Source organism: Loxodonta africana, chromosome 18, assembly GCF_030014295.1.
Source record: "Loxodonta africana isolate mLoxAfr1 chromosome 18, mLoxAfr1.hap2, whole genome shotgun sequence".
In the NCBI taxonomy this organism is placed as follows: Eukaryota; Metazoa; Chordata; class Mammalia; order Proboscidea; family Elephantidae; genus Loxodonta; species Loxodonta africana.
This window is the reverse complement of record NC_087359.1, coordinates 14,282,685-14,310,632: the sequence shown is the minus strand read 5'-3', so window position 1 is coordinate 14,310,632 and position 27,948 is coordinate 14,282,685. Positions and strand designations below refer to the sequence as shown.

Genomic DNA, 27,948 nt, shown 5'->3' with positions numbered 1-27,948 from the left:
GGGAGATGCTCTGAGAGGCACGGGCCAACCCTGAGAGCCCGTGGCGCCAGCGGCCGGGTCGTGCACCCGGGACTCGAACCCCCAGGTACGTGGCGCGCGGCGAGCCAGTCGGGGCGGCGACTCCTGCGTCCGAGGCTGCAGCCAACTCCCGGCGGGGCTGCTGAGCAGACACGCGGCAATGGCACGCAGACAAGGAGCCTAGGAGGTCAGGCTGGCAGTAAGAGAAAAGGGGTAAAGGTTCCAGGGAAGGTCCTCGCGCCCTGGCCCAGTGAACCCCCTTCCACAGGCAAGGTCCTACAGAATTATGGTCTTGGGCTCCCCTGTGACTGTGGGCAAGGCAGCTCTTCTAAACGCAGATGCTGTCAGGAGTGATTACACCTCCCCCATTTCTGTGAAGAGTTCTTCTTGCTTCCCTCTTCTCTGGAATTAAGGAATCACACCATGCCTGCCTCTGCACCTGGTGAGAGCCCCCTCCCCGGCCCCTGCAATATGGCCAGACCAACTGAGGGCCAGTTAGCCCAGCCTCGCCTCTGGCCAACCTGGAGACCCATGGCAGGAAGTGCTGACTTTGGCCTCTGCATCTAGTAGCCTTGGTGCTTCTGGAGGGCATCCAGCCTGGACAGGAAAAAACAACGGCCCTTCTCTAGGGGCCCATTCCTAGGGGCCCTCTGGGGGTCTTGTGCCCTGCTGCCTTGCTGCTGAGTGGCCCCTGATCTGGGCCAGAGTCGCTGAGCCGCCCTCTGGTTTTTGGAGCGTGCATGCCTTTCTGTTTTGGCCCACCGCGTAGCCCCGCTCCACCGGGCCAGGCCCACAGCATCTCCACGGGCACAGGTGTGGCTACACCTGCCCAGTGCCCTCGCCATACTAGCCTTGTGCCCCTGTGCTGACTCTTTCCCTCTCCAGGGCTGCTTTCCAGCTCTGGGCGGCCTGTGTGTCTTCTGTGGACCCTCGCATGCTTTGGGGTTCCACTTTGGGTAACCAGTAAACCAGCTGCCATGGAGTCCACACTGACTCATGGTGACCCCATGTGTGTCAGAGTAGAACTGCGCTCCAGGGTTTTCAATGGCTGACTTTTTGGAAGTAGATCACCAGGCCTTTCTTCCTGGGTACCTCCAGGTGAACTCGAACCTCCAGCCTTTGGGTTAGTAGCTAAGTGTATTAATTGTGCCACCCAAGGACTCCTAACCAGTTGCCATCAAGTTGACCCCAGCTCATGGCACCCTATGTGTGTCCGAGTAGAGCTGTGCTTCACAGGGTTCTCAATGGTGGTTGTTCACGGACTGTACTGAACCTGAACCGCTGGGGGGCGGAGGGCGGTGGAAGTCGCCTCGCTCTGGTTTCTCCTTCCTCACCTGGTTTCTAGGAAAGAAGGCCCTTTGGCAAACTTGGAGCTTTTCAAATGAGGAGTACTGAGAAACCGAGTTTTCCCGGCCAGGTCCCAGGGGAGGCTGCTTGGCTTTTGCTTTTTATAGTGCAGGAAAGCAGACACCCCACCAGGTGGCCAGGCCCACGTACGTGTTCCCACAAGGATGCACGTGATTCCACTGGACGGCCTGCGGTGGCCCTGGCTGGCTCCACGGACTCCCCAGGGAGTATGTTCTGCACAGGCCTGCTCATCGTCCCTGTCATCAGGAGAGAAGACCACGGGTGCAGGGGGAGGGAAGCCAGAGGGCCCTGTCCTCCGTCTGCCTGGCTTTCCGCTCTCCCTCATCTTGTAGATTGGGAGAGGAGCTTGGAGATGGCCCAATGATGACAACAACAACAGCAGCAGTGATAGTAACGTCAGCCACGAGCGTTTGTGTGTGTATGTCTGCATGTGAGGGTGTGTGTGTGAGTGTGTATGTGTGTGTGGGGGTGTATGTATGTATATGTGTATAGTGTGTGAGTGTTTGCAGGTACGTATATGTGTGTGAGTGCGTGCGTGTGTACGTGTGTGTGTATGTGTACATGAGCATGTTCATGTGTGAATTATGTGAATGTATGTGTGAATTGTGTGTGTGTGTGATTGTGTGTGCACATCTGTATGTGTGTGCTTTGTGTATGTGTACGATGGTGTGTATGTGTGTGTACATATGCCTGTGAGTGTGTACCTGTGTATATGTGTATATGTATGTATGTATATGTATGTGAATGTGTATGTGTGTGTGTATGGGTGTGATTGCGTGCACAAGTGCATATGTGCGAGTGTGTACATGCATGCATGTATGTGATTGTGTTTATGTATGTGTGCATATGTGAGACAGCATGTATGTGTATATACGTGAGTGTGTACACGTGTGTCTACGGGTGTAACTGTGTGCACGTGTGTGCATATGTGTATATGTACGTGAGTGTGTATATGTGCATGATTTTGTGCACATGTGTATATGTGTTTCTGGTGCATTGGCGCTGAGCAAACACTGATTCTCAACAAGTCTATCAATGGAACTGTCACCAGTGCAGAACTCAGCGGCTCAAGACTTGCCTGAAGTCCCAGCACTGGCTGGTGGTGGAGCCAAGACTCAAACCGGCATCTCCATCCCTAGAGACTGTGTTGTAGCCACTCCTGCCCACACTGGGGAAGCTGAGCCCAGAGAAGGCCGTGGCTTGATCAGGGATGCACAGATTTCCAAGCTGAGGCTGGGACCCGAGCAACTCAAGGCTGGCTGACGCTTCCCACTTCCCAGCTGCCAGTGGGGAAAGTGCCTGAGCAGGAAGGCCAGCCAGGCTCTGCTTCCCCAGGACCCTCTCCTTTCCCTCTTCCCCTTTCTCCTTCTCCTCCATCTTGAGTTTTCAAAGAAGGTCTCACAGTGCAAGGTAGGTCAGGGAAGCAAGGGTCCCTGGTGCAGCTGCCCAGCTGCTATGGATCCCTCCTTTCTGGGGGGTGCAGACAGCCAGCAAGGGGCACCCTCCCAGTGGGCTTTGAGGAAGCCCTCGTTGACCCAAGTAGGGGACACACAGCCCCATCTGTGTTCCCAAGACGTACCCTCCCTCTTCAAGGCAACCAGCACAGCACGGCTTTTTGGGAACATGCTTGTTTCTGTTGTTCTTCCTGGTGCCTCCCATCCCCCGCTCCACTGTAATTAACATGACTCATAAACTAAATATTCTGGCATTGAACATTACCCATCAAAACAAAGATGAAAAGAATTTCGTAGATACAACCGCACTGCTGAGAGTCCTCCTGGACACAGCTCGCCATTCACGTTGTGGCCTCCGGGACTAGGCCTGCTGTGGGTCCCTGTTTCTGGCACTGGGGCGGCTCAGGCCCTCGGGTTTTGGGGGAGGTGTGAGGGCGACAGGAGAGGGCTGTGAAGGGGCAGGAAGAATGCAGGGCGGTTCCATTAGCATCACCACATTCTGCTGACTACTCGCTGCCTCCATCAGCAGAGAAGCTAGTGTTTCTGAAGCCCTAGTAGCCCCAGAGATGTTTAAGTCTGGGGGTGACTGTCCTCTGGGGCTCTTCGTCTCGGTGGCTTAACTACTGTGTAGGCCGAGGGTTATCATTTTTTTCCTGTGTTTACCTGCTGAAATCTGCCTTCTGTTAGTGTGAAGGGCGGCAGGTCACCTTCCAGTTCAGCATGGCCTTCTCCTTCCCTGACCCCTCGGCCTTCCCCACATGTGCAAGAAGCTGTCTGTCCTCATTCCAAGAAAGCCAGACTCATTGCGGTTGGGCCGATTCCGACTCATAGCAACCCTGTGTGTTACAGAGCAGAACTGCCCCACAGGGTTTTCTTAGCTGTAACCTTTATGGAAGAAGATTGCTAGGCCTTTCTCCCACAGGACTGCTGGGTGTGTTAAAACTGCCAACCTTTAGGTTAGTAGTCAAGCACAAACCATTTGTGCCACTTAGGGACCCCTTTGGAGCCCTGGTGGCTCAGTGGTTAAGAGCTATAGCTACTAACCGAAAGGTCGGCAGCTCAAATTCACCAGCCGCTCCTTGGAAACCCTGTGGGGCAGGTCTAATCTGTCCTATTGGGTCGCTATGAGTTGGAATCCACTTGACAGCGATGGGTTTTGGTTAGAGACCCCCTTAGGTAAGCAGTAAACCAGTCACTGTCAAGTCAAGTCCGGATCCTGGTAACTTGACCCCATGTGTGTCAGAATAGAACTGTGCTCCACAGGGTTCTCAATGGCTGGGTTTTCTGAAGCAGATCGCCAAGGCTTTCTTCTGAGGCTCTTCTGGACAAACTCGAACCTCCAAACCTTTGAATTTAGCTGCTGAGCACAGTAACTGTTTGCACCCCCAGGGACCTCTCACCTTAGGTGTCCTTCCTTGCTGTCCCGGAGGCCCGGCATCTCGGGAGCTTGAGTTCCGGACTGGCCTCGTGTTCACGCCGAGTCTGCGTCGGGGCCTGGGCTTGGCAGAGGCAGTTCTGAGCTTACCTGTGGCCGTGCAAAGCAGTGCACACTCGCTCTTTCCTCCTTACTGGGCCTGCGGTGAACTGCTCAGAGTATTCTGTTCCGTCTACCTTTCCTCCCACCTCTGTCCCCTTGGACCCTGGGGTTCCTGTGTCTCATGGAGAATAAGCAGAGACGGGAGCAGGAGAGGGGCTTTGGACCCTTTGCTGGAATAACCCTCTCCAGCTCCTTGTCACAATGGTAGCTGCCTGTTGCATGTCGGGCAGGAGAAACGAGGGGCCCGCGTCTCCTTCGGGTCTTTGAAGTCCCCATTCTTCCCTTTGCTTGCTCTTCAGAATGGGGCTTACTTAGTGTGTACTTCCCAGGGGACGGGAGCGCGGGCAGGGGCCCTGAGCACGCCATGGCCCACGGGGCTGTTCCTGACATGCCTATGGGGCTCCTGTCATCAACTCCTTCTCAGCTGCAGAGGGGGCTGGCCCAGACCAGTGGCCCCTCCTCGGACGCCTGAACTTCCTGAAGGTCATCGGGACCAGCTACATTCCAGACTGGGCCCTGTGTCTGACCATCTTCCTAGCTCCCTTGAGATGAGACGAGAAGAGACGGGGAAGCAGGGTTGGAGAAGAGGACAGGCAAGGGGTCCGACAGCCAGGCAGGCAGCGGGGGGCATGGGAGCAGGCGGTGGGCAAGTTCTGATTCCCTGTGCACAGCCGCTGGCAAAGGCCTTCCTGTGAAATGCCCCAAACTCCCTTCACTCTCCGCCTTTGGTTGCACCGCCCCAGTGGGGACATCTGGTTGCCAGCTGCCCTCTGCCCTGGGGACCTTGCCTGGGAAGGCTGCCGACTCTGGGTGGGTTTGTAGGTGGGCACAGGCCAGGAATGGGGCCAGCCAGGCCTGCAGGTTTCAGGCTGATCTCCCAGACCTGGGGCCTGGGGAGCCTCTGAAGGGCTTGGCCCTGCTCTCCTTGTGAAGTCTACAGAGGGTTCTGGTAAGAGTCGTGAGGGGATCCAGGTGGGCTCGGGGGTGGCAGCGGGGCTGCTGGGTCTGTGACATGCACCCCACCCCCTACCCCGTGGAGTTGTCTCTATGAGGTGAGACCCCTGGCTCTGTAAGTCCTGGGTGGTGCTCCACCAGCTGTAGGGACCGGGTTGAAGAGACTTGGAGAACAAGCCGTGCAGGCAGGGTGACAACGGGGAGGGGGCGGCTAGGCACGGTTCTACTCCCCTCCTGCTTTCCTGCTTCCTGTTCCCTCTCCCTATGGTCCTGTGTGTGCACCCAAGCCTGGCCCCCAGACGGCCCCAAAGGGGCAGGCAAGCAGGCACAACGCTGCCCCCTTCACCACACTGCCTCCCTGGCTGGACTTGGCCTTAGGTTCCTTTTAGGCCAGTAAGGGCTCTGGGGGTGGGAGGGAGCCCTTTGTCAACCCCTCCTCTCTCCTCTTCAGCTCCCCATGTGCGGTTTTCCCTCTCCCCGCTGCAAAACCAATACTCTAAAAATGCACACCCAAGGTGTCACACTTCCAACACGTGGTTTTAGGAGGCAAGGGTTGCAGGTGGTTCTATTCCTAAATCCAAAGGGATTAAACTGGCACAGTGGGTTTAGAACTGGCTGGCCCGCACCAGGGGAGTGATAGCGCATGTGTCAACGAAGACCCTTGTTGCTGGCTTTTTGTTGTCAATTCCCTGGTGCTTCTGTTGATTAAAGGAGTCCCTGGGTGGTGCACATGGTTAACATGCTCAGTTGCTAACTGAAAGGTCGGAGGGTTGAGTCCGCCCAGTGGTACCTTGGAAGAAAGGCCTGGCGATTTACTTCCGACCAACCAGCCATTGAAAACCCTGAGGAACAGAGTTCTGTTCTTACACACGTGCAGTCTCCTGAGCTGGAGTCGACTCCTCGGCAAGGGGCTTACTGGTCTGTTGGACGAATGAACAGAGGGCTTGGTGGTGGGTGAATTCCTCAAAGCCGGAGGCTGCCCCTGCAGTTCCAGCTGTAGCCAGGCGTGCTGAGTGGCAGGAGGGATGAGTCTGCGTGTCCGGGTCTTTTCGGAGACCCACTGAGGTGAAGTGGAAGGTGCTTACCTGTCAGACACACCTGGGTCTCCCTGGACCTCCCGGGGACCTGGCGCAAGTGGCTCCTTCACCCTGAGCCCGTTTCCTCGTCTGTGAGGTGGAGGGACACCGAAGGAGTCAGTAGTGCCGTAAGCACCACACCCAGAGCCCGGGGCGAAGTAGGTGCTTAAATCAACCTTAGCGGCCCTCCATCCAAAGGAATCTCTGATTAACTGCAGGGCTTCCGGAGGGTCCATTAACGCACCTGGTCGTTACTGCATTTAACTCGTGAAAATTCTCTGGGCCTTGGCCCCTGCTCCTTTCTCTTCTGTGGCTGCAGGGTGCTGGCTGTACCTGGGCAGCCTCCTCCAGAAACCAGGACTTCCATGGGCAGTGTGTCAAAGACAGAACAACACTCTGCTACTTGAAAATGTTCTCTTGGGCTTGCCTGATTCTAGTCCGGCTTAGGGACTAATTCACTGGGCTCCCAATGAAAGCCCTGTCCTTCCTGGCCTCACACATACCCACGGCAATTGCCAGGGCCCTGCTGCTCACGGGAAGGGCTGAGTACTTTTCTTCCCCCATTGTGCCCCTAGAACCCAGGCCACTGCCTGGTATGTAAACCAGCTGCCGGCCAGTTGACTCTGATTCATGGAGACCCCATGTGTGTCAGGGTAGAACCGTGCTCCTAGGGTTTTCTTCTGTTTTTTAAATGATATTTTGTTCGGTGGTATTGGTTACATTCTTCACAATGCATGAACATTCTCATTATTTCTGTTCTGGTCGTTCTATTTTCATTCATCTAGTTTCCCTGTCCCCTTACATTCTCGTCTTTGTTGTAAAGTGATTGTTGACCATTTGGGCTCATATAGGTGATTTTTTAAAGGAGCATAGTACTTACGAGTGATATTCATTATTTTGTGGGCCAATCTCTTATTTAGCTACAAGGTGACCTCAGGGGTTAGTTTCAGTTCAAGGTTTCAAAAGTGTTTCAGGGCAATAGTCTCGGGGAGTCCTCTAGTCTCAACCAGTCCAGTAGGTCTGTTTTTTTTTTTTTAGGAACTGGAGGTTCTGTTCCACTTTTTTCTCCCATCCTATCAGGGCCCATCTAGTTCTTCTGGTCTCAGGGTAGATGAGGCCGTAGTTGGTGTGAACTACTTGTCCTGCTCCACGGGGTTTTCAACAGCTGATTTTTCAGAAGTATATATCCCCAGGACTTTCTTCCAAGACACCTCCGGGTGGACTCGAACCTCTAACACTTTGGTTGGCAGCCGAGCGCATTAACCATTTACTTCACCCTGGGACTTTGCCTGGTATGCAGGAGGCCCTCAATGAAAACTTACTGAGCGAATAAATGAAAGGGCCTGGGACCTCAGCGGTAGGTCAGACCGTACTCAGCACAGGTCCATGGGAGCCGCAGGCTTGCACTGCATCACCCAGCCCCTCCCATTCCCAAGATAAGCAAAGTCGTCCCTCGTCTCCAGGGTGGGGCTTATCGTCATGTTCCTAAGGGAAAAATGACGGGTACTCGCTGTGAAAGAACACTGTGACTGTTATGGGGGAAAAAAACCCCAAAAAAACAGTGATGCCAAAATAAGAAAACCTTGAATGTGTATTTTCATCACCCAGGGATGATGGCTGTTAGCAGGCAGACGGGGAGCTTCAGATCTTTGCATCTGTCTCAGCGTGTGTGTGTGTGTGTGTGTGTGTGCGCGCGTGTGTTATGTTCTCAAACGGCATTTTCACTCTATTTATGAACGTCTCTCCTGTCAACAAATACTCATCTGTTTACCGAGGTCACTAATTGGTGGCTGCTGGCTGAATTTGCCTCCCCCCAAAAGTTTTATCTGTCAGACTAACCAAAACCAAACCCACTGCTGTCAAGTTGATTCCGACTCATAGCTAGCTAGCTGTTATCTACCCACCCACCCATCCGTCCATCTACTCATTCACCTATCTATCCAGGCATCCATCTGTCTGCCCATCCATCCGTTTGTCCATTCATCTGCCCTTCCATCCACCTACCCACCTACCCACCCATCCACCCATCTACCCATCCATCCATCCACTTGTTTATTTAAATACCTTTAGACAGAGCATGTACTTCCTAGTTTACTGCAATCCCCACCCCTCCCTATTGCCTTACACTCAGCCTTCTTGGTCTTGGACAATAGCTGAGGGCATTTGAGTTTGCTACGCTGATCAATCACATCATTTTTTTTTTTTTTAGTATTCCACTGTATAGCTGCACCATAATTCATGTAATTAGATTGTTTCTGCTGGCCATTTAGGTGGTTCATAGCCTTGGATGATGGAAGCAGTGGGTTTTAACTGTCCTTTTGAAGCAGTAGGCTTTCTGAGTGCAGGCAAGAGGAGCATTTGGGAAAAGGGTGGCTAGATGGCAGCACAGGGATCCAGAATTTGGATGAGACTTCATGGTACCCTGGGTCACTCTCCCTTTTCATCTGTTCTCTCCCCACCCACCCTCACCCTGATCTAGAGAAGTTTTGAACACACAAGGTTGAAGTTGTAAGAAGTGTGGAACCCTGGAGTCCTGTTTGGAAATGGGCTGCAGTTGGCTTTACTCTTGGAAGAGAAGGAAAGGGGAGGGTGGTGTTCAGTCGATATGTGAAGATTCAAAGTAGACGCTGGGGATGCCGGAGGTGTATGGGAGATGAGACGTGGCTCCCGTTTCCGAGGGGACTAGACAAGGAGGTTGACCCTGGATGCAGGAGAGGGAGGGGCAGATACATCAGACTGGGGTAGGAAGACTTTCTGGAGGAGGTGGCATTAAGCTGAGCTCTGGAAGACACATCAGTGAAGAAGGTGACGGAGAAAAGGAACCAAGGCCTGGAGAGAGGAAAGAGCTTGTGCAAGAGGATGAGACCACATGACGTGCTTTAGGGACGGAGGGTGGACCCAGGGGACTGAGTGACCAGTACGCATGCAGGAGGGGACAACAGGCAGAGGTGGAGGCAGGAACCAGCTGGGAAGGTCTTGTGCACCAAGCTCAGGGTTGACTGTTTTCTTTGCTGTCATGGGAACCCCTTGAAACCAAGGGTGGCAGTTGTACCCTTTGCAAATCCAATTTGCATTTTTAAAAGATGCCTCTGGTCAGCAGTGTGGGGGAGAGATGGGAGGCAGGTAAGCCAGTGAAGAGCTGGGACAGAAGCCAGAGGCTGTGGGTGTGGGGCAGAGAGGAGGCCTTCAGGGGTGTTAAGGAGGGTAGCTAACCGATTCAGTGTGAGGGCTGCATGAGAGTTAGGAGTCTGAATGGCTCCCAGATTCTGGCCTGGGCCGCCTTGTGGATGGCATCTTTTACAGAGCTGTGGACATCAGCAGGATGGGCAGCCACGTCGGTGGTGGGAGGGGGGAGATGATGCGTTCATTGGGAGTTTAAGGGTCTTACTCTCCACCTGTCTGTAAGTCTGTTGTGCTGTGGTGGCTTGCATGTTACTGTGATGCTGGAAGCTATACTATGCCACCAGTATTTTAAATACCAGTAGGGTCACCCATGGTGGACGGGTTTCAGCAGTGTTTCTATATTAAGACAGAGTAGGAAAAAAGGCCTGGCAATCTACTTCCAAAAATCAACCAAAGAAAACTCTATGGACAGCAACAGAATACTGACCAACATAGTGCTGGAAGATGAGCCCCCTAGGTTGGAAGGCACTCAAAATACACAGCGGCCACAACAATGGACTTGAGCACACCAACAAATGTGAAGATTGCATAGGACCGGGCAACATTACATTATGTCGTACGTGGGGTCACCATGATTAGGAGCTGACTCAACAGCAACTAGCAGCAACAACAGATCAGAGAGGAGGTGTTCGGAAAGCAGTTAGGTACATGGATCTAGAACTTTCTTCTCTATCTAATAGAATGTTCTGTCATGGTGGAGGCACTATCAACTGGGCTCTCTAACACAGTAGCTGCTAGCTGCAAAATGCTTAACATGTGGCTTGTGAGACTGAGAACTAAGTTTTTAATTGTGTTTCATTTTAATTCATGTATAGGTAGTCCTTGACTTACGACATATGCAAGTTAAGAGGAACTGCACTTAGGACCGTGTATTTTTTTTGGACATCTCATCATCAGTAATATGTACCACATACAATGTTGCAGTGTGTAATTTGCCAATGTTACCATTCTCGGATGTTCACTTGCAGATGCTCAATGTTACGATTTACTGTTCAAAACACTGCTATCTATCAGGCTATTGCCTGGTCTACAACAAAGTTGACGTCGGTATCAGTGTTGGTGTCGGGAGTCATAACAGAAAGTTAGGCGATGTTCAACTTGAACGACAGGACAATTAAATTTCGCCGCACTGACAGCCGTTATAACATCGACTTCATTGTTACAACACCGACGCCACAAATAAATACCAGATTTATAAAGATACTGATAATAAAAGACAATAACAATGAAAACTGAAAAAAAACAAAACAGGAGGTATTCAACTTACGTCAGAACCTACTTACGACGGAGTCATCCTTGGAATGGAAACTGTCTTATGTCCGGGACTGCCTGTAAATGTAAATAGCCCTGGGGGTTAGTGGCAACTGTATTGGACAGCACAGGGCTAGAGCTCAGGGGGTGGGTCAGGGATGTGGACATGGACTATACAGTTGTCACTCATGGGAGATAGCTGAAGACACAATGCAGATAAAGACAGAAAGAGCGTCTGAGAGAGAGAAGTGGAGAGCCTAGGATATACCCTGGAAGACACCCATCTTTAAGGAGCAGATCAGGAAGGATAAACGCTAGAAGACAGGGTGGGCAAGGGACCAGGATGGGAGAAAAGGGTGGTCAGCACTGGCAGATGTTCTAAAGAGCTCATGAAAGTCGAAGCTCTTGGTATCATGAGGTTTGCTGATGATCTTAGCAAGAGCTAAGTCTGGCCTGGGGATGGAAAGGATGCTGTTGGTCTCGAAGCCATTAGGTGTGGGATGAAGTTCTGTCTTATGCCAGGCTTCCTAGGGAGATGCATGGAAAGTGTTGGGATGATGTCCAGGCCCTAGGAAAGCTAGACAAAGACGTCTGTCTTGTATATAAAGGGCTGGGCTGGGATGGGACACAGGGTTAGGATTCCCAGGTTGTTTCCTCCCCCAGTCTTGGGAGCGGTCAGCCCCTGAGGGTACTGGGAGAGTGGCGGGGAGCCAGGCCGCCTGCAGAGTGGGCTCGTGGCGCAAGCTCCCAGAGCCTCTTCTCTCTCACCAGCTCTGGAAGCAGGGCAGCCTGACGCCTGAGCACTCCCCGCTGGGAGGTGAACTGAGGACACTCCTCTGCTCAAGGGAACCTTTGTTTCCAGGGACAGAGCCGTAGCCCTGAGGCTGGGCTGGCAGGTGCCTCCGCAGGCTCAGTGCCTGGTGGCCCACATGGCCTCCCTGTTTGCAGGGCCGGGGAAGAAGCCTAGACTGGGTCCACCCTGTGCTCCAGGTGAGCCATTCTTGGCCAAGGTGCAGTGGCCCAGGAGAGGCTAGAGATGTCTGAGGATGAGGAAAATCTTTGGCCTCTCTTCTTTTCACTGTTTTGTCCCAAGCCAGACCTTGTTCCATCCAGGGGAAGGGAGACACTTGCCTGTCAACTAGCAAATAACCACAGAGGAACCCATCCTTGTCCCTGGCCTTGGCCTTTGGAGGGAACCAAATAAATCCCCAAACCCTAAAACATCCCCCTTCTCCAAGACAGAGAGCAGCTCCTTGGAAACAGGGGAAAGGGAGATTGAGAGAGTAGACAGGCTTCAGGACACCCACATCCCTTGGGAAAGGCACTGCTCACCTCCAGGTGGCCAGGGGTCCTTTAAAAAGGGGTCCCCCCTCCCACTGCTGCTTCTTCCAGGGGCACAGAGGGAGAGTCTGGCCCGGCTGGGGCTGCCCAGTTATGCTGTTGTTGGTACCTGCTATTGAGTTGGCTCCAACTCACGGTGAACCTCGTATAACAAAGTGAAACATCGCCTGGTCCTGGGCCATCGTCACGATCGTTGGTGTGTTTGAGTCCGTCACTGCAGCCACCATATCAACTCATCCTGTTGAGGGTCTCCTCACCTTTGCTGGCCCTCTACTTTACCGAACATCATGTCCTTCTCCAGCGACTGGTCCCTCCCGATGATGTGTCCAAGCTCAGAAAGTCGAAGTCTCGGACAATGTTCTGTGATCCGTAGGGTTTTCATTGGCTGACTTTTGGGAGTAAATTGCCAGGCCTTTCTCTGTAGTCTGCCTTTGCCCAATTATAGACGGGAAAATTAGGTACTAAATGGGCTTCCGAAAGGGGTGAACAAAGGTTATTTATCGACTGGAAGTCGCCCTCTTGTCCATCACTAGAGGAGTTTGCTAAATGGGCAATTACTGTGATTAGTGGCTCCTGGGGGAAGGAAAGAGGGGTGTCTGCAGGTGTCATGTGCTAGGAAGCCCCGATGGTCGTCAGGTCCAGGGGAGCACCCCAACGTGGTGCTTCCCCTTTTCCTGGCACCCGGCATCTGGATCCAGGAGACCCCCTGTAGCAACAGGAGAGCTCCAAGCTTCCCAACAGAGAATTCTACCAGACGTGAAAGCAGGAGGGCCAGAGCCGGGCTTCCACTCTGGTTGAGAGGATTCAAGGAGGGGGCCGCGGGAGGAGTGGGTGTGGGGCAGGGGTGGTGGTGGTTGGGGGATGCCTGGGGCTGCTCTGAAACAAGGAGCTCTTGAATGGGCAGAGGTCTGCGAGACAGCCAGCGCCCCTGGAAAGCCTCAGATACAGGCAAAAGGGGGAAAGGAGGAGAGACTTCAGGAGCCATTAAGGAAGGCTGGCAACTGAAGAGATGGGGCGGATACATGAGAGGAAGGAGTCTAAATGATTCCCAGATTTCTGCGCTGCTTTTGTTCACATTCCCACCTCCTCCCCAACCACCTTCATTTTTATCTAGAACAGAGTTGCCCAATAGACCCTTCTGCAATGATTGCAAAGTTCTGGTCTGCTCTGTCCAGTATGGTAGCCATGAGCTACACATGGCTATCAGGCACTTGATATGTGGCTAGTACGACCAAGGAACTGAATTTTAATTTTTATTTAAGTTTAGTTATTTTAAATTTAAATAGCTGCATGTGGCTGGTGACCTCCATACCGAACAGCAAAGGTCTAGAATGTTACCCTCTCAACGTTTTGACTCAACATTTGGCGCTCCGTCTTGAGTTATAGTTGGGCACACATCTGTCTCCCTCTCCAGTGTGTTTGGTTCATGGTTGAGTCACTTCCTCCCCAGCTCTTGCATGATGCTGTGCAAACCCTGGGCGTCCTGTAAACCATGCCTGTGTCCAATTATCTGCTGAGAGGGAATTCCTGAGTTACATGGTAGCTGAATTTGTCTTCCAAGACTTCTTCCAACTCAAGGAGATTCTAAGCTTCTCCTCGTTCAGAATAGCTACCCACCATATGAGGCTTGGAAAAGAGGAAAACTATGTTTGTAAAATGCTGCTGTCACATAGCCCTGGCCTAGGTATGGCACTGAGACAAAATCTCAAACACATGGTCCCCATGTTCCTAGAATTTCCTGCCACAACACAGGCACAGCAACGCAGGGGCCAGAGGCCGTAAAATATTAGGACCGATTTTTAACAAATACAAGGAAAGTTGAACTCGTGTATGAGTATGAAGTCCCTGGGTGGGGCAAACGGTTAACGTGCTCAGCGGCTAACTGAAAGGTTGAAGGTTCGAGTTCGCCCAGAGATGCTGTCGAAGAGAGTCCTGGTGACCTCCTCCTGAAAAATTAGCCACTGACAAGCCCTATGGAGCACAATCCTCTGACACACAGGGGGTCACCAAGAGTTGGATGGCAGCTGGTATAAAGGATTGGCCACTGGTCCCACATTATTAACCTGTCGGTTTAGGGTGGTGAAGAAGTTCTGGACATCGAGAGTGATGGTTGTACAACACCGTGCACGTAGGTAATGCCACTGAAGCGTCCACAGTAACTGAGTTGTTAAACGGCCAATGGTATGTTACATATATTTCCAAGCCAGTAAGGATGCAATTTGCCACAAGTTGAGGAGAGGAGGGCAGGGAAGGGAAGAAAGCAGAAATGAAATAAACAACTTAAACAGTGAAGATAGTCTTTCCCAAAATGTCAGAGGCGACAGTTGTGGACTTTGGCATTGATCATGACAAATAAAAGCACCAGTTGTGCCTCTCAGGTCTTTTGAAAAGGAAAATCATTAACAAAGAGGTGTTCTCAGGCTTCCCACCCTCCTCTAGATCCTGTAACTAGCCCAATTTCCCCTTTCCTGCCTCCTGCCTCCTGCCAAGGGGGTTCTTTCTTGTTGGGGGAGAGGGTGAACTGGAGGTAGATGGGGGGGTGGGGAGGGGTTGCTGGAGGGCAACAGGTCCTCAGGGACATGGGCGGGGAAAAAACGATGTTCGTGGAGGACCCATGGAGTGTGGCTCTGCTTCACAGGGATCGGAAAAGGCAAGGAAAGAACTTGAGTCGTGTGAAATTGTCTTCAGTCGCTTTGACTGCAACGCAGCCCCGAGACTGGACCACATGGATCCAGATTCATGCGGGTTACACACCAGCAGTCAACATGTCCCGGGACCCACTACTCTGGACTTGGTTTTGCTGTGGGCAGCACATTCCTCTGAGCAACGTCAGTGGGGAAGAACCTCACCCTTTGTGGACAGACTTCATTTGACTGGAAATAGCAAAAAGTCATCTGCAGCCAAGTTTGATTAGATGTTGGGATACTGTTTTTGCCTAAAAGTGACTAAAATGATCACAGTGCTATGATGCCGACTTTGCTGTGGGACTTGGTAAAATGGTTCTAAAGATATTTTCAAACAGAAAAGATTTCAGCCTAGGTTTGCTTTGGCTCCAAAGAGGAAGTTCTTGTGGAGAACCACCACCAGCCTCTGCTGCACTCAGTCTGTCCGCCTGGCACCTCTGACCCTTGCTGGACTCTCACCTGTCCCCACCCCCATGTCATCACCCTTAACCCAACTGAAACGGCAACATTAGCTCAGTGGTGGAATTCTCCCCTTGCATCTGAGAGACCCAGGTTCGCCTCCCAGCCAATGTACCTCATCCACGGTTACCATCCATCTGTGAGTGGAGGCTTGCATGTTGCTGTGATGCTGGACAGATTTCAGTGGAGCTTCCAGATTAAGATGGAGTAGGAAGAAAGGCCTGGCAACTTATTGCCAAAAAACATTCATTGAAAACCCTTTGGATCATAACAACGCACAGGATCACCATGAGTCAGGGGCTGACTTGGTAGCAGCTAACAGCAACAACCCAACCGCATCTTGGTTCAATCTCTTCTGATCAAGGTGCAGACAATCCCCTTGCCAGACTAACCAAACCATACCCATTGCCTTCAAGTTGATTCTGACACATGGCGATCCAGTTGTATTACAGAGTAAAACTGCTCCATCTCCGTAGGGTCTTCTTGGCTGTAATCTTTACAGAAGCAGATTGCCAGGCCTTTCTTCTGTGATGCCAGCGGATGGGTTCAAACCTGTTTGCACCAACCAGGGACCTTTTTGCAGACTACAGAGAGACATACCAACATACGCAGCAGTGCTTCTGTTGGGGTAGAGCAGTGGTTCTCAACCGTGGGCCATTTTGCCCCCCGCCCAGGACATTTGGTGATGCCTGGAGACATTTTTGGTGCAGTGGTTAAAGCACTCAGTTGCCAACTGAAAGGTCAGTGGTTTGAACCCACCAGCCCCATCTGTGGGAGAAAGACGTGGCAGTTAGCGTTCATGACTTCCAGCCTTGGAAATCCTATGGGGCAATCTGTTCTGTCTTATAGGGTTGCTATGAGTCAGAACTGACTTGATGGCAGTGGGTTTGGTTTTGGAGACATTTTTGGTTGTCACAGCTGGAGTGTGAGTGATACTGGCATCTAGTGGGGGTGGCCAGGGCTCCTGCTAAGTATCCCCTAATGCACAGGATTCCCCATGAGAGAGAATCACCCGGCCCCAGTGGCTCCTGCACAGGATTCCCCACAAGAGAGAATCACCTGGCCCCAATGTCAGCAGCACCGAGGATGAGAAACCTGGGGTAGAGTGATCCAAGTAGCTTTTTCTTCCTGGGTTGTCCTATACTTTTCAGCGTTTCCAAAATGAGTATATATTGCTTTGGATTCAGGAAAAGAAAAACTACGTTTAAAGAAAAGAAAACCCTCTTTTCCTTTCAACTGATCCAAGCTGGCATTTAAAAGAAAAAAAAAGAGTAATGATTAAGGCACAGAGGAAATGCAGAAATAGAGATGTAAAGAAACAGAGAATCTAAGGTAACAAATGTTTGCTGAGCACCAGGGAGGCTCAGGAAGCTGCTGGTGCTCCTCTGGTCTGAGATGAACAAGTCTGCGTCCGGGCTCCAGGGAGGGAGCAGACAGCTTGGGGAGAAGCTCACAGGCCAAACAGAAACCTCCCCAGTGCCACAGGACGCACGGGAGGATTTGGAAAGCAGCATCACAGAATCGGAGGGAGGGTGTTTTCCCAGTTGAAGGGCCATGAAAGTTGTCCTGAAGAACTTGACACACTTCATTGGCCTTGAGGTCAGGACAGGATTTTGATGCATTCCAAGGCCAATCTGCCTGGGTTCAAATTCAGCCTCCCCCTCTTAAATACTGGATAGTCACAGGCTAACTGAGGCAGTGGTGGCTCAGGGGTAGAATTCTCGCCCTCGCCCGGGTTTGATTCCCAGTCAGTGCACCTCGTGTGCAACCACCACCCGTCTGTTCCTGGAGGCTGTGTGTTGCTGTGATGCTGAACAGGCTTCAGTGGAGCTTCCAGACTAGGTGGACCAGGAAGAAAGGCCTGGTGATCTGCTTCTGAGAATCAGCCAGTGAAAACCCTATATGGTCACAACAGTCCGATCCACAACTGATCACGGGATGGCGCAGGACCGGGCAGGTTTTGTTCTGTTGTGTGTGGGGTTGCCATGAGTTGGGGACCTGCTCGGGGGTAGCTAACAACAGACGAAGTTCTCTAAACCTCTGTTTTCTCCTTTATAAAACTAGCACAATAATGGTGCTAACTTACATGGTTGCAAGGATTCAGTGAAACAGTCCATGCTTACTCAGCACGCCTGCTGTGGTCCTCGTTCCTGTTAGCTGGGCTGTAATCACAAGAGAAAGGGAGAAAAGGGCGCTCCTGACCACGGTGAATGGAGCCCCTGGGTGGTACAAACGGCTAATGCGTTAGGTTGCAAACTGAAAGGTTGGTGGTTTGAGTCCACCCAGAGCTGCCTAGGAAGAAAGACCTGGCAATCTACTTCTGAAAAATCAGCTATTGAAAACCCTCTGGAGCACAGCTCCACTCTGACCTCCGTGGGGCCTCCATGGGCTGGAGTCGGCTTGAGGGCACCTGGTTTGGCCACGGAGAAGTACACAGGGCTGGCTAGGTGCAAGCGGTTTGGACAGGTGGCTAGAACCTGGTGCTCTCAGTGAGGGCTTCAGACCAGCACCATCAGCACCACCTAAGGACTGTTGAGATGCAGACCCTCAAGGTCCTGCCCCCGACTTGCTGAATTGGAGTCTGCATTTTAACGAGACTCCCCAGCTGGTATGTGTGCGCATTCAGGTTTGAGAAGCGCTGGGCTGAGGTGCGCTGCGAAATGCAGCTGAAAAAGTACTAGTTGGGCCTTTCCCAAGAACCGGCAAGGTGGCGGAAGTGCGGCCAGAGAAGAAGCAGCCCTCTCTCAAGCTCACCTACTGCATTGCGTTCCTTGTGGAAGCAGCTCACGCGGTTGCTCGGTGTGCCGTGGCGGTGGAGGCTGAATGCAGCCTGCCCAAGGAGCTCCACTAGCTGGGAAGCGGTGAGCAAGGCCAAGAAGGAGGCGCCGCCTGTAGAGAACCCGAGGTGGTGAAGACACACCTGCCCAACTTAATCATGTTGCCCTAGATGGTGGGCAGCCTGGTGGGCATCTATACCTGTCAGACCTTCAGCCAGGTGGAGATCAAGCCCTAGATGACCGGCCACTACCTGGGCGAGTTCTCTGTCGCCTGTAAGCCTGTGCAGCCCAACCAGCCCAGCATGGGGCCACCTTCGCTCCTGCTTCATCCCCCTCAGGTAGCCCTGCTGCCACTAAAGGCTCAGACTCCTGGGGGTGGGGCGGAGGGAGAGGGGGTATTTCAGGTTCAGTCATAAAGAGGGATGCAGTCCTGATCCATGCACAACACAGATGAACCTTGAAAACATGACGCCGAGTAAAAGAACCTGGTCACAAAAGGGCACATATTGTGTGATGAGACCAGGGCTTGTTAGTGGCCACCAGGGGGTCGGGGCGGGAAGTGGAGCATTGCTGCCGAGGGGCACGGAGTTCCTGGGCGAGGCGATGTGAAAGGCTTGGAGATGGTTAGTGGGCATGGCTGCATGTCCTGTGAGTGTATTACCATCCCTGGATCGCAGCCTCTACAATGCTTACAGCAGCACACTCTAAAACACTTGTGCATTGTGTAAGTGTGCTCAAGTATCTATGGATGTGTGCAAGTGTGTGCATGTGTGTAGTTGTGTAAGTGTGCTCAAGCATCTGTGTGGATGTGTGCCCAAGAATACATGTGTGAGTGTGTGTGCATGAGTGTAAATGAGTGGAATGTGTGCAAGTGTGTACACTGTGCACGTGTGCATGAGTGTGTATGTGAGAGCGTGAGTGTGAGAATACACACATGTAAGTATGAGTGTGAGTGAGCGAGCATGTGTGCATGTGTGTGTGTGAGTGCAAATGTGTGCATGTGTGGGTGCGTGTTCATGTGTGAGTGTGTGTGGGTTGGCTTCTAGTAAGGAGCTGTGACTGAAGCATTTCATGGTCATAGCTGGTCTGGGCAAACGCCCCAGTTTCTTAGCTGCTTCTCCGAGGAGCCCCATTCCCACCAGGCCCCTTCCTCACCTGTCCCCATGTGGTGTCTCTTTCCCCCCAGGCCACGGTAGGAAGATGGGTGCACTCGCTCTGGGACTCCAGCTGGGCTGCTGTCTGGTGCTGATCTTCGCCTGTGCCCCAGTGCTGGGCCGCACACCCCGTGGCCAGCAGAACCAGCAGGAACACGAGGCGACTCCGGGAGATAGCAAGGCTGAGGGGACCAAGGAGCCACCGCCACCACGGGGCCACCCTGAGAGGTGAGGGCTATGGGCATGCCACTGCAGGAGCCCACTCTGGCCAGGCTGTTGGGGCTCCTGGCTCCCCTGGGGCTGTGAGGAGCTCTCGGGGGCCAGGCCAGGCCTTGGGATCCTTACCTGGAACCAGTGACTGGATCCCAGCCTTGCTCTGACCCCAGAGGAATGGGAGCCTCCTGAGGTCTCTCAGCCACTCCCTTGGAGCAAGCCAACCCCCAATCCCAGGCTTTCAGTTTGTATTTCCATTCTTGCTTTGTCCTTTGAAAATGTCCGAACGGGTCCAAAGTACAAACTGGAGATAGGAGGTACAACCTGAGTACAACCTGGAGGATTCAAATGGCCTTTGTTAGCTCTGGAGCCTGGCCAGAGAGTAAGATGCAGTTCAGCGAGATACCATGAGGTGGGGACGTGGAGCTGTCACCTTGACGTCCATCCTGCAGACGTCAGTGGCAGACATTGTCGTGGAGCCTCCAGTGTCCTGGCTCTGGAGAGAGCTCAAGATCAAGCCCAACCCTCTTATTTATAAGAGAATCAGCTTGAGAGTATTTTCCAGAACCATGGATATATGGTAGAGCTCACCAGTGACAGACAACGTTGTCATGTGCATGCAAAGGCTCTCCTAAACCAAATAAGTTCCTGGGTGGCACAAACCGTTAAACACACGACTACTAGCCGAAAGGTTGGCAGTTCGAACCCACCCAGAGGCACCTTGGAAGACGAGCCTGGCGATCTGCTTCTGAAAGGTCACAGCCTTGAAAACCCTGTGGAGCACTTCTACTCTGCACACATGGGGTCATCAAGAGTCCAAACTGACTCCACGGCAACGAACAACAACAAAAACAAACTCCAAAAAACCCCAGACTGGTTGCCGTACACTCGATTCTGACTCATGGCGGCCCCATGGATACAGAGTAGAACCTCTCCATAGCGTTTTCTTGCCTGTAATCTTTTTTTTTTTATATAATTTTTATTGTGCTTTAAATGAGAGCTTACAAATCATGTCAGTCTCTCACACAAAAACCCATACACACCTTGCTACACTCCCAATTACTCTCCCCCTAATGAGACATCCCGCTCTCTCCCTCCACTCTCTGCTTTTGTGTCCATTACACCAGCTTCTAACCCCTTCCACCCTCTCATCTCCCCTCCAGGCAGGTGATGACAGCATAGTTTGAAGTGTCCACCTGATCCAAGAAGCTCACTCCTCACCAGCATCCCTCTCCAACCCATTGTCCAGTCCAATCCATGTCTGAAGAGTTTTCTTGCCTGTAATCTTTACAGAAGCAGATCACCAGGCCTTTCTTCCATGGCACTGCTGGGTGGTTTCAAACAGCCAACCTTTAGGTTAATAATTTAGACACTCCTAAACCCGAAAACCAAACAGCCCTCAAATTATTGCTGGTTTTGTTATTATTGCTTTCATCACTATTACTGCTCTTAGCAAGGGCAGGAGGCTGGTTCTGAACTTTTGTTCAGGGTCACAGGATTCACTGGGAGTCATGCTCCCCCCTCTTCTGGGAAAAGGAACCCAGCCCTCTTACATGTTGGTGAGAGAGAAAATGTGTTGGGTGCACTGGGAGGGGGAAGGTTCTAGGCTCTGAGAGTTCACGACGTTTACTGTGATGCCTTCAATCCCTAAGGGCTGAAGAAGAACATGAAAAATACAGCCCCCGCCAGGCCGAGGAGCCACCAGCTTCCAGGTGCTTCCGCTGCTGTGACCCCAGTGCCCCCGTGTACCAGCCGATCCCAGTGCCGCAGATCAACATCACAATACTGAAAGGTCAGGCTGCTGCAGGGACCAGAAGAGGGCCCTTCGCCTGGCTGGGCTGCTGCGGCCTGACAGAGGGAGGAGGTGGAGTCTCTAGGGTGGGCACAGGGCGGGAGTGCAATTGCTCTCTCGGGACAGGACAGGAGCAGAGGCAGGCTGTCAGCTAGAGGAGCAAGGAGGAAGGGAAGGAAATTCCACTTTTGAGGCTCCGGTGGTTCTCCAAGGTGAGGAACTGGCAAGAGGCTGCAGAGCTAGGAACAGGAAAAGAGGCTTCGCCGATTCAGGCTTTCGTCCCCTCCTTGTGCATTCTGACTAAAGACCTCTTGGCTCCTGGTTTTGCGGTTTGGTGCTCCGCAGTGGTGTTCTGAAATGCCATTGCCTGGCGCGGCTCTGCGTGGAGCAGATAAGCATGCTCGGCCTGGCAGCATCTAACCAGGAACACATGCGGCCTGCTGCCTGTGCCCACAGCTGCGGCCTGCTGCCTGTGCCCCCAGCTGCTCTTCATTTCCCCAGCGTGAGCGGCAGGCCTGGCCGTGGAGGCTGCTGCTTTTGGACAAACCCACATGTTCCCTTTTCTTTGCCAGGGCTTTCCAGAAAGGGGGGAGGGAAATTATTGCTTCTGGATGAAAATAGAAAAATCCTTGAGGTTGAGTCTGCTGGCTTGACTGGGGAATCAAAACACACTGTGCCCAGGGTGGAGAGCCTCAACCAGGTGACAGAAGTGCTTTCTAACTGCTCAGAAAGCTAACACGGAACCACCATGTGGCCCAGCGACACCACTCCTAGGCATACACTCGAGACTTGAGAGCAGGGACTCTGACAGACACGTGCACCCCCGTTCACGGCAGCTCCATTCACAAGGGCCGAGAGCTGGAAACAGCTCAAGTGCCCATCATCAGATGAATGGATACACAAAATGCAGTTCCTCCTACTCAGCCATAAAGAGAAATGTTACATGTTGCGACAAATGTTACATGTTACCACCTGTATGAACCATGACAACCTTATGCCCAAAGAAGTCAGATGCAAAAAAAGCACAAATAACGTATGATTCTACGTATATGAAATATCCAGAATAGGCAAGTACATAGAGAGCCAAGTTTATTAGTGGTCACCAGGCGCCAGGGGGAAGGAGGACATGGGGGTTATTGCTTAAGGGATGCTGGGTTTGGGGTGATGGGAAAGTTTTGGCGATAGATAGTGGTGACAGTGGAATAACATCACAAATGTAATTGATGTCACTGAATTGTCCTTAAAAACGGTTACAATGGCAAACGGTTATATATATATGTATATAAACCCATTGCCATGGAGTCGATTCCGACTCATAGCGACCCTACAGGACACAGTAGAACTGCCCCCATAGGATTTCCAAGGAGCGGCTGGTGGATTCGAACTGCCGACCTTTTGGTTAAAAGCCGAGCTCTTAACCACTGCGCCACCAGGGCTCTCTCTCTGTCTGTATATATAAAATCACAATAAAATAAGGTAAAACAATAAGAAGCGAGGATTGCAGGGTCAGGCCCATGCGTGCCGGGTCAGAACGGCGCCCAGGAGACAGTGCACAGAGCTGGAGGGTAGGGTGAGCACCAGGCTGCGCGCTTCATGCCTGCATCTCCCTGTCCCTTTCAGGTGAGAAAGGCGATCGAGGAGACCGAGGCCTCCAGGGGAAATATGGCAAAACCGGCTCAGTGGGCGCCCGGGGCCACATGGGCCCCAAAGGGCAGAAAGGCTCGGTGGGGGCCCCCGGGGACCGCTGCAAGAACCACTATGCGGCCTTCTCGGTGGGCCGGAAGAAACCACTGCACAGCAACGACTACTACCAAACGGTGGTCTTTGACACGGAGTTCGTGAACCTCTACGGCCACTTCAACATGTTCACCGGCAAGTTCTACTGCTACGTGCCTGGCATCTACTTCTTCAGCCTCAATGTGCACACGTGGAACCAGAAGGAGACGTACCTGCACATCATGAGGAACGCAGAGGAGGCGGTCATCCTGTACGCACAGGTGAGCGACCGTAGCATCATGCAAAGCCAGAGCCTCATGCTGGAGCTGCGGGAGCAGGATGAGGTCTGGGTGCGCCTCTTCAAGGGCGAGCGCGAGAACGCCATCTTCAGCGACGAGTTCGACACCTACATCACCTTCAGTGGCTACCTGGTCAAGCACGCCGCTGAGCCCTAGCCGGCTGTGGCCCCCGCTGCCTGCTGGAGCCGCCCTCCCGAGCTCCCACCCATCCTGCCCCCCACCGGCACCGGCCAGTCCAGCACCTGTCCCCACCGTGGTGTCCCTGTCCCCGCTCTCTGGCTTTGGCATTCAGCAAGATGCCCTTCACGGGGATGGGAAGCAGAAACTGCTGTGTGGTCCAGACCTTGCGACTCCGTGGAGCATTGTCAATGGATGAGATCATGGGGCGGGGTGCCTGGGAGGACCATGGGGACCTCCCGCTCCCCTCTGGGTTCATATCCTTAAGTGACCCACGCACCGTGGCAGGATGCGGAAGCAAGTCCCAGAGCAAAGCTCTCACTCCTGTCCCTGGGTCGCTGGAAGTTGTTAAGCAAATTCTAAAGGTTATGATGGGAGGGAGTGGAGTGGAGTGGAGGGAAAGCAGGCATTATTTTTGCCTTCCCGCCCAGCTCTCTGGGCTCCGAGGGAGCTGTTTCCAGTTGAGGTTGCGTGAGGCTCCTTTTAATCTTAGTGGAATCTTAGTGGAAGCCGTGGGTGACAGGGAAGGTGGTCAGGGCACAGGGACCCAGGAATCCACATCTGGTGTAATTCCTTCAGGCCATGTCTGAACCTTCTGGGGCAGCTGGACTAGTGCCGTGACCACTGCCATCCCTGTGGCCTCACCCCAGAAGGTCTGCCTGAGTCACGACAGTGAGGGGGTTCAGGCTGGGGACACAGACATCAGCTCCCAAGGGGGATAGCCAAGACCCCTGCGGTTTACCCCGGGCTGGGAGATGAGGCCCGCTCGCTCCAGCCAACAGGCTGTGGTGGCAGCTGGGGGTGCCAGGGGCCCCCCTACCTGCAGCTGCTTCTAAGGAACAAAACCAAACCAGTTGCTGTGGAGTTGATTCCAACTCACGGTTAGCCCATGTGTGTCAGAGTAGAACTGCACTCCACAGGGTGAACAACGGCTGTGACTTTTTGGCAGTAGGTTGCCAGGCCTTTCTTCTGTGGTGCCTCTCAGTCAGCAGCTGAGCGCCTAGCCATTTGCACCACCCAGGAAGTCCCATAAGAACCAAGACCAAAAGCCAGTTCTGACTCACGGAGACCCCAGGTGTGTCAGAGTAGAACCGTGCTCCGGAATGTTTCCAATAGCTGATTTTCAGAAGCAGATCACCAGGCCTTTCTTCCAAGCCACCCCTGAGTGGATTTGAACTACCAATCTTCCAGTTAGTAGCCGAGCACATTAACTGCTTGTGCTACCCAGGGACCCCGTAAGGAGCAAGAGCCCTCACAAAGCAGAGGCAAGTTCAAGGCCATCCTGGCACAGTTCTAATCCACTCCTCAGCGCGGCCTCAGGCCCCAGTTAGGGTCTCCATTCCTGCCCCCCTCCCACATCAGCTTTCTGTTCCTCCCCCACAGGGGTCAGACATGGAGGGCTCCAGGCTTCGGCTTTGTGGCAGCTATGATGGTTAGATAATGTTGTAGATGAAGGCACCTCGCCCACCATCTCAGTGCCTCGTTGCCTGATGTTTCTCATCCCCGGCCCAGCATCCACAGCCCACTGTGCCATCCAGGCCCCTAGTGCCCTCACCTAGGCCCCTAGTGCCCTCACCTAGGCCCTAAGCGCCCTCACCCAGGCTCCTGGTGCCCTCACCCAGGCTCCTTGACCAGCTGCCTCAGGTAGCACAGGAGCGGCTTTCTCTGGGCCACAGGGTGGGGAGAGCTGGAAGGGCTGGCAGGCTCCACCTCGGCCCGTTTTCAGGGCTCCAGTGGGCTCGGTCCCTGGGACTGGGATAGAGGGACACAGACCATCACTGACTGGTGTCAGACATGCTCTGGAGGGGTGGTGTCAGGAGTTCTGAGTAGGAGCGCTGGGAATGGGCTGTGCTGCAGTGGGTCCCTGACTTAGGCCTGGCCTCCAGCCCAAGCAGAGGTCTCGCTCAGGGGCAGGGACCCGGCTGGGATGTAAACCCTCCCACTAGAGAAGCCGGCTGCCGCTGGCAAAGATGGCCCTCGTTTGGCTGTGTTTCTGGAGCTTTGCTCTAACTTTCACCTCTGGGCTCATGTACCTGAATCACCTCAAAGGCAAGCGTCCTTTAGCTCTTCGACGCCACCGCCATCTATGATGGGGTAAAGGGAAGACAAACGTCCAGTCTTCTGCTTTTTTCTGACCTGGGGATCCACGCAGCCCTCCTTACCCCACCCTAACGCCACCGCCATCTATGATGGGGTAAAGGGAGGACAAATGTCCAGCCTTCTGCTTTTTTCTGACCTGGAGATCCACGCAGCCCTCCTTACCCCACAATAATGCCAGGGCCCAGTCGCCCGCACTGCCCACTGGGGTCTCTAAGTCCTTGACACTGGACTGCCTTCCTGGAGCCCGGTGGTGCTTTGGTCTTGGCCAATTCTGGACCCTCCCTGGGTGCCATGGGCCAGGCCATGGGCTGGGGCTCACACACCCTCTCTGGGAGGGACTTCCGCGGGCCAGGGTTTAAATCCCTGTTTCCCGGGCGAGTATTGAGCAGGCTCCCCGCCCACCACCCTGTTTCCCCCAATGCTCTTTTCAGAAAACATTAAACTTGGAATTGTGTTCCTCAGCAGAGTGGCCTTGTCTGCTTGGTCATTGAACTGGTTCCCCCTCCTTTTCTGACTCCCCACCTCTACCCCCACCTACTGCCTGTCATCTGCCTGGGGCCCCAGCCCTGTATCCGGGACATAGGTACCAGCAGGCACACTCTGGCTCCCAATTGCTTGTCCTCCTGTGGGCTGGGCAGTCAGAGACAGAGCTGGACTCGCAGTGGTTAAGACGCCCCAGTGCTCAGACAAGCCTGAGGGGGTGGGCAGGAGGGCCAGGGTCTGTCTCCTGAGCAGATGCAGCCTCTGGCAAAGGCAGAAACCGCGGAAGTAGTACCTGGTCTGGGCTCCCTGGCTTGGAAGGCTGTATGAGCTTCTCACAGCTGCAATGACAAATGATCACAATCATGGTGGCTAAAAGCAACAGAAGTGGATTCTTTCACAGTCTGGAGGCCAGGAGTCCCAAATTATGGTGCTGGCAGGGCTGCACTCCCTCTAGAGGTTCTACGGGACAACTCTTCCCTTGGCTGTCCAGCTTCTGGTGGCTCCAGGCTTTCCTTGGCTTCCAGCTGTCTGGCTCCCATCTCTGCTTCCATCTCCACATGGCCTGCTCTGTGTCTCCCCTGTGTGTGTCAGATCTCCCTCTACTTTCTCATATCAAGACGCCTGTATCGGACTTAGGGCCACCCAGATAATCCAGGATGACCCTGTCTTGAGATCCTTCATGTAGTCGTATCTGCAAAGATCCTATTTCCAAATAAAGTCATGTTTACAGGCACCAGAGGTTAGGATTTGGGCACATCTTTTTGAGGGAAACATTCAACCCACCCCAGTGACCTCCAGGCTTGACAGCACCTGCCTGCAGCCCCCTTTATGGCTGAGCCACGAAGGGCAGATGCTTCTTTCCAACCCTTGTCAACTGGATTAGTGGCCAGGGCCCTTATCTGGACTGCCAGAGGGCAGTGCAGATGCTGCCTCACACCCTCTGGTGCCAGCAGGTTGGCAAGCAGCTCGTCTCCTTCCTTTGCCTGTGGCTGGGGGACAAGCCTGGGCTGCCACGCTCAGCCTTGGGCCGGGGCCAGACCAGAGCAGGCAGATGCTGCAATTCTGCTCTCAGTGGGATCAAGGGCAAGCCCCCACCTCCTCACAGAGCTTTCCAGAAGATGTGCTTTTCATGCAGCTGGGAGCAAGGCTGACTGCTTTTTTCAAGGTGCGTGGAAGGAACGAGCCAGCTTCGTCCAGGTTCCTACCGCCTGCCCCTTGCCAGGGACAGAGCCAGGTAGAGCATGCAGCCACCTCCCCACTGCTGGCCAGAGCCAGTGCAGAGCCAATGCGGGGAAGGAGGCGGCGTTTGCTGCAGAGACTTCGTTCCAGGGTCTTTCTGATGTTCCTCCCTCTTGGCACTCTCCCCCTGCCCCCTTCATGCTGACACTTACGTCTTCATGCATTCGTTCGCCAAATGTTTACCCTGCGCCTACTTTGTGCCAGGCCACAGGCTATGTAATATGTAAAGACAAATAAGATATGGTTCTGCCTTTCAAAGACTTGTCGTGGATTTTAACTGCGATGTGATGTCCTCAGAACTGCGGGCTTTGAACCAAGTTATCTGCTCTGTCTGGCTCCTTCCCCACGCAGTTTACCCTACTAAAGGTCCTTTTACCCTCACCTGTCCCAGCTAGTGAGGAATTGGACAACTATCCCTGGAAAAGATCTGGTAAATTCATTTGTAAGACAAATATTAGTGTTTTAACAAAAGGACTTAGAAGTGGCTGATGATTCAACCAAAGGAAAGAACTGCGTATGTTAGGACTTTGAGAACCCTTTGTTGCCTGGGGTAGGAGTGGTGAGGAGGTGTCAACTCCCCACATATCTCACCTCTCTCAGATGCTGCCCTACAAGGGTATAACGTGTGTGTGTGTGTGTGTGTGTGTCCTCAAAAATAACTTTCTGTAGAGTT

General features: G+C 53.1%; 1 protein-coding gene across 2 annotated transcripts; it reads left to right on the top strand.

Annotated features, from left to right (window-relative positions):
• On the top strand, positions 1-26,017 carry C1QTNF1 (C1q and TNF related 1). Of its 2 annotated transcripts, none has more exons than XM_010596912.3 (4): positions 1-85; positions 19,289-19,484; positions 21,122-21,261; positions 22,882-26,017. In XM_010596912.3, the coding sequence occupies exons 2-4, from the start codon at positions 19,303-19,305 to the stop codon at positions 23,430-23,432; spliced, it is 873 nt and encodes a 290-aa protein (XP_010595214.1). In that variant the 5' UTR covers positions 1-85; positions 19,289-19,302; the 3' UTR covers positions 23,433-26,017. The 2 variants fall into 2 exon arrangements, with proteins under 2 accessions (XP_010595214.1, XP_010595213.1); XM_010596911.3 differs by lacking the exon at positions 1-85 and adding an exon at positions 147-460.
• The last annotated feature ends 1,931 nt before the right edge of the window (positions 26,018-27,948 follow it).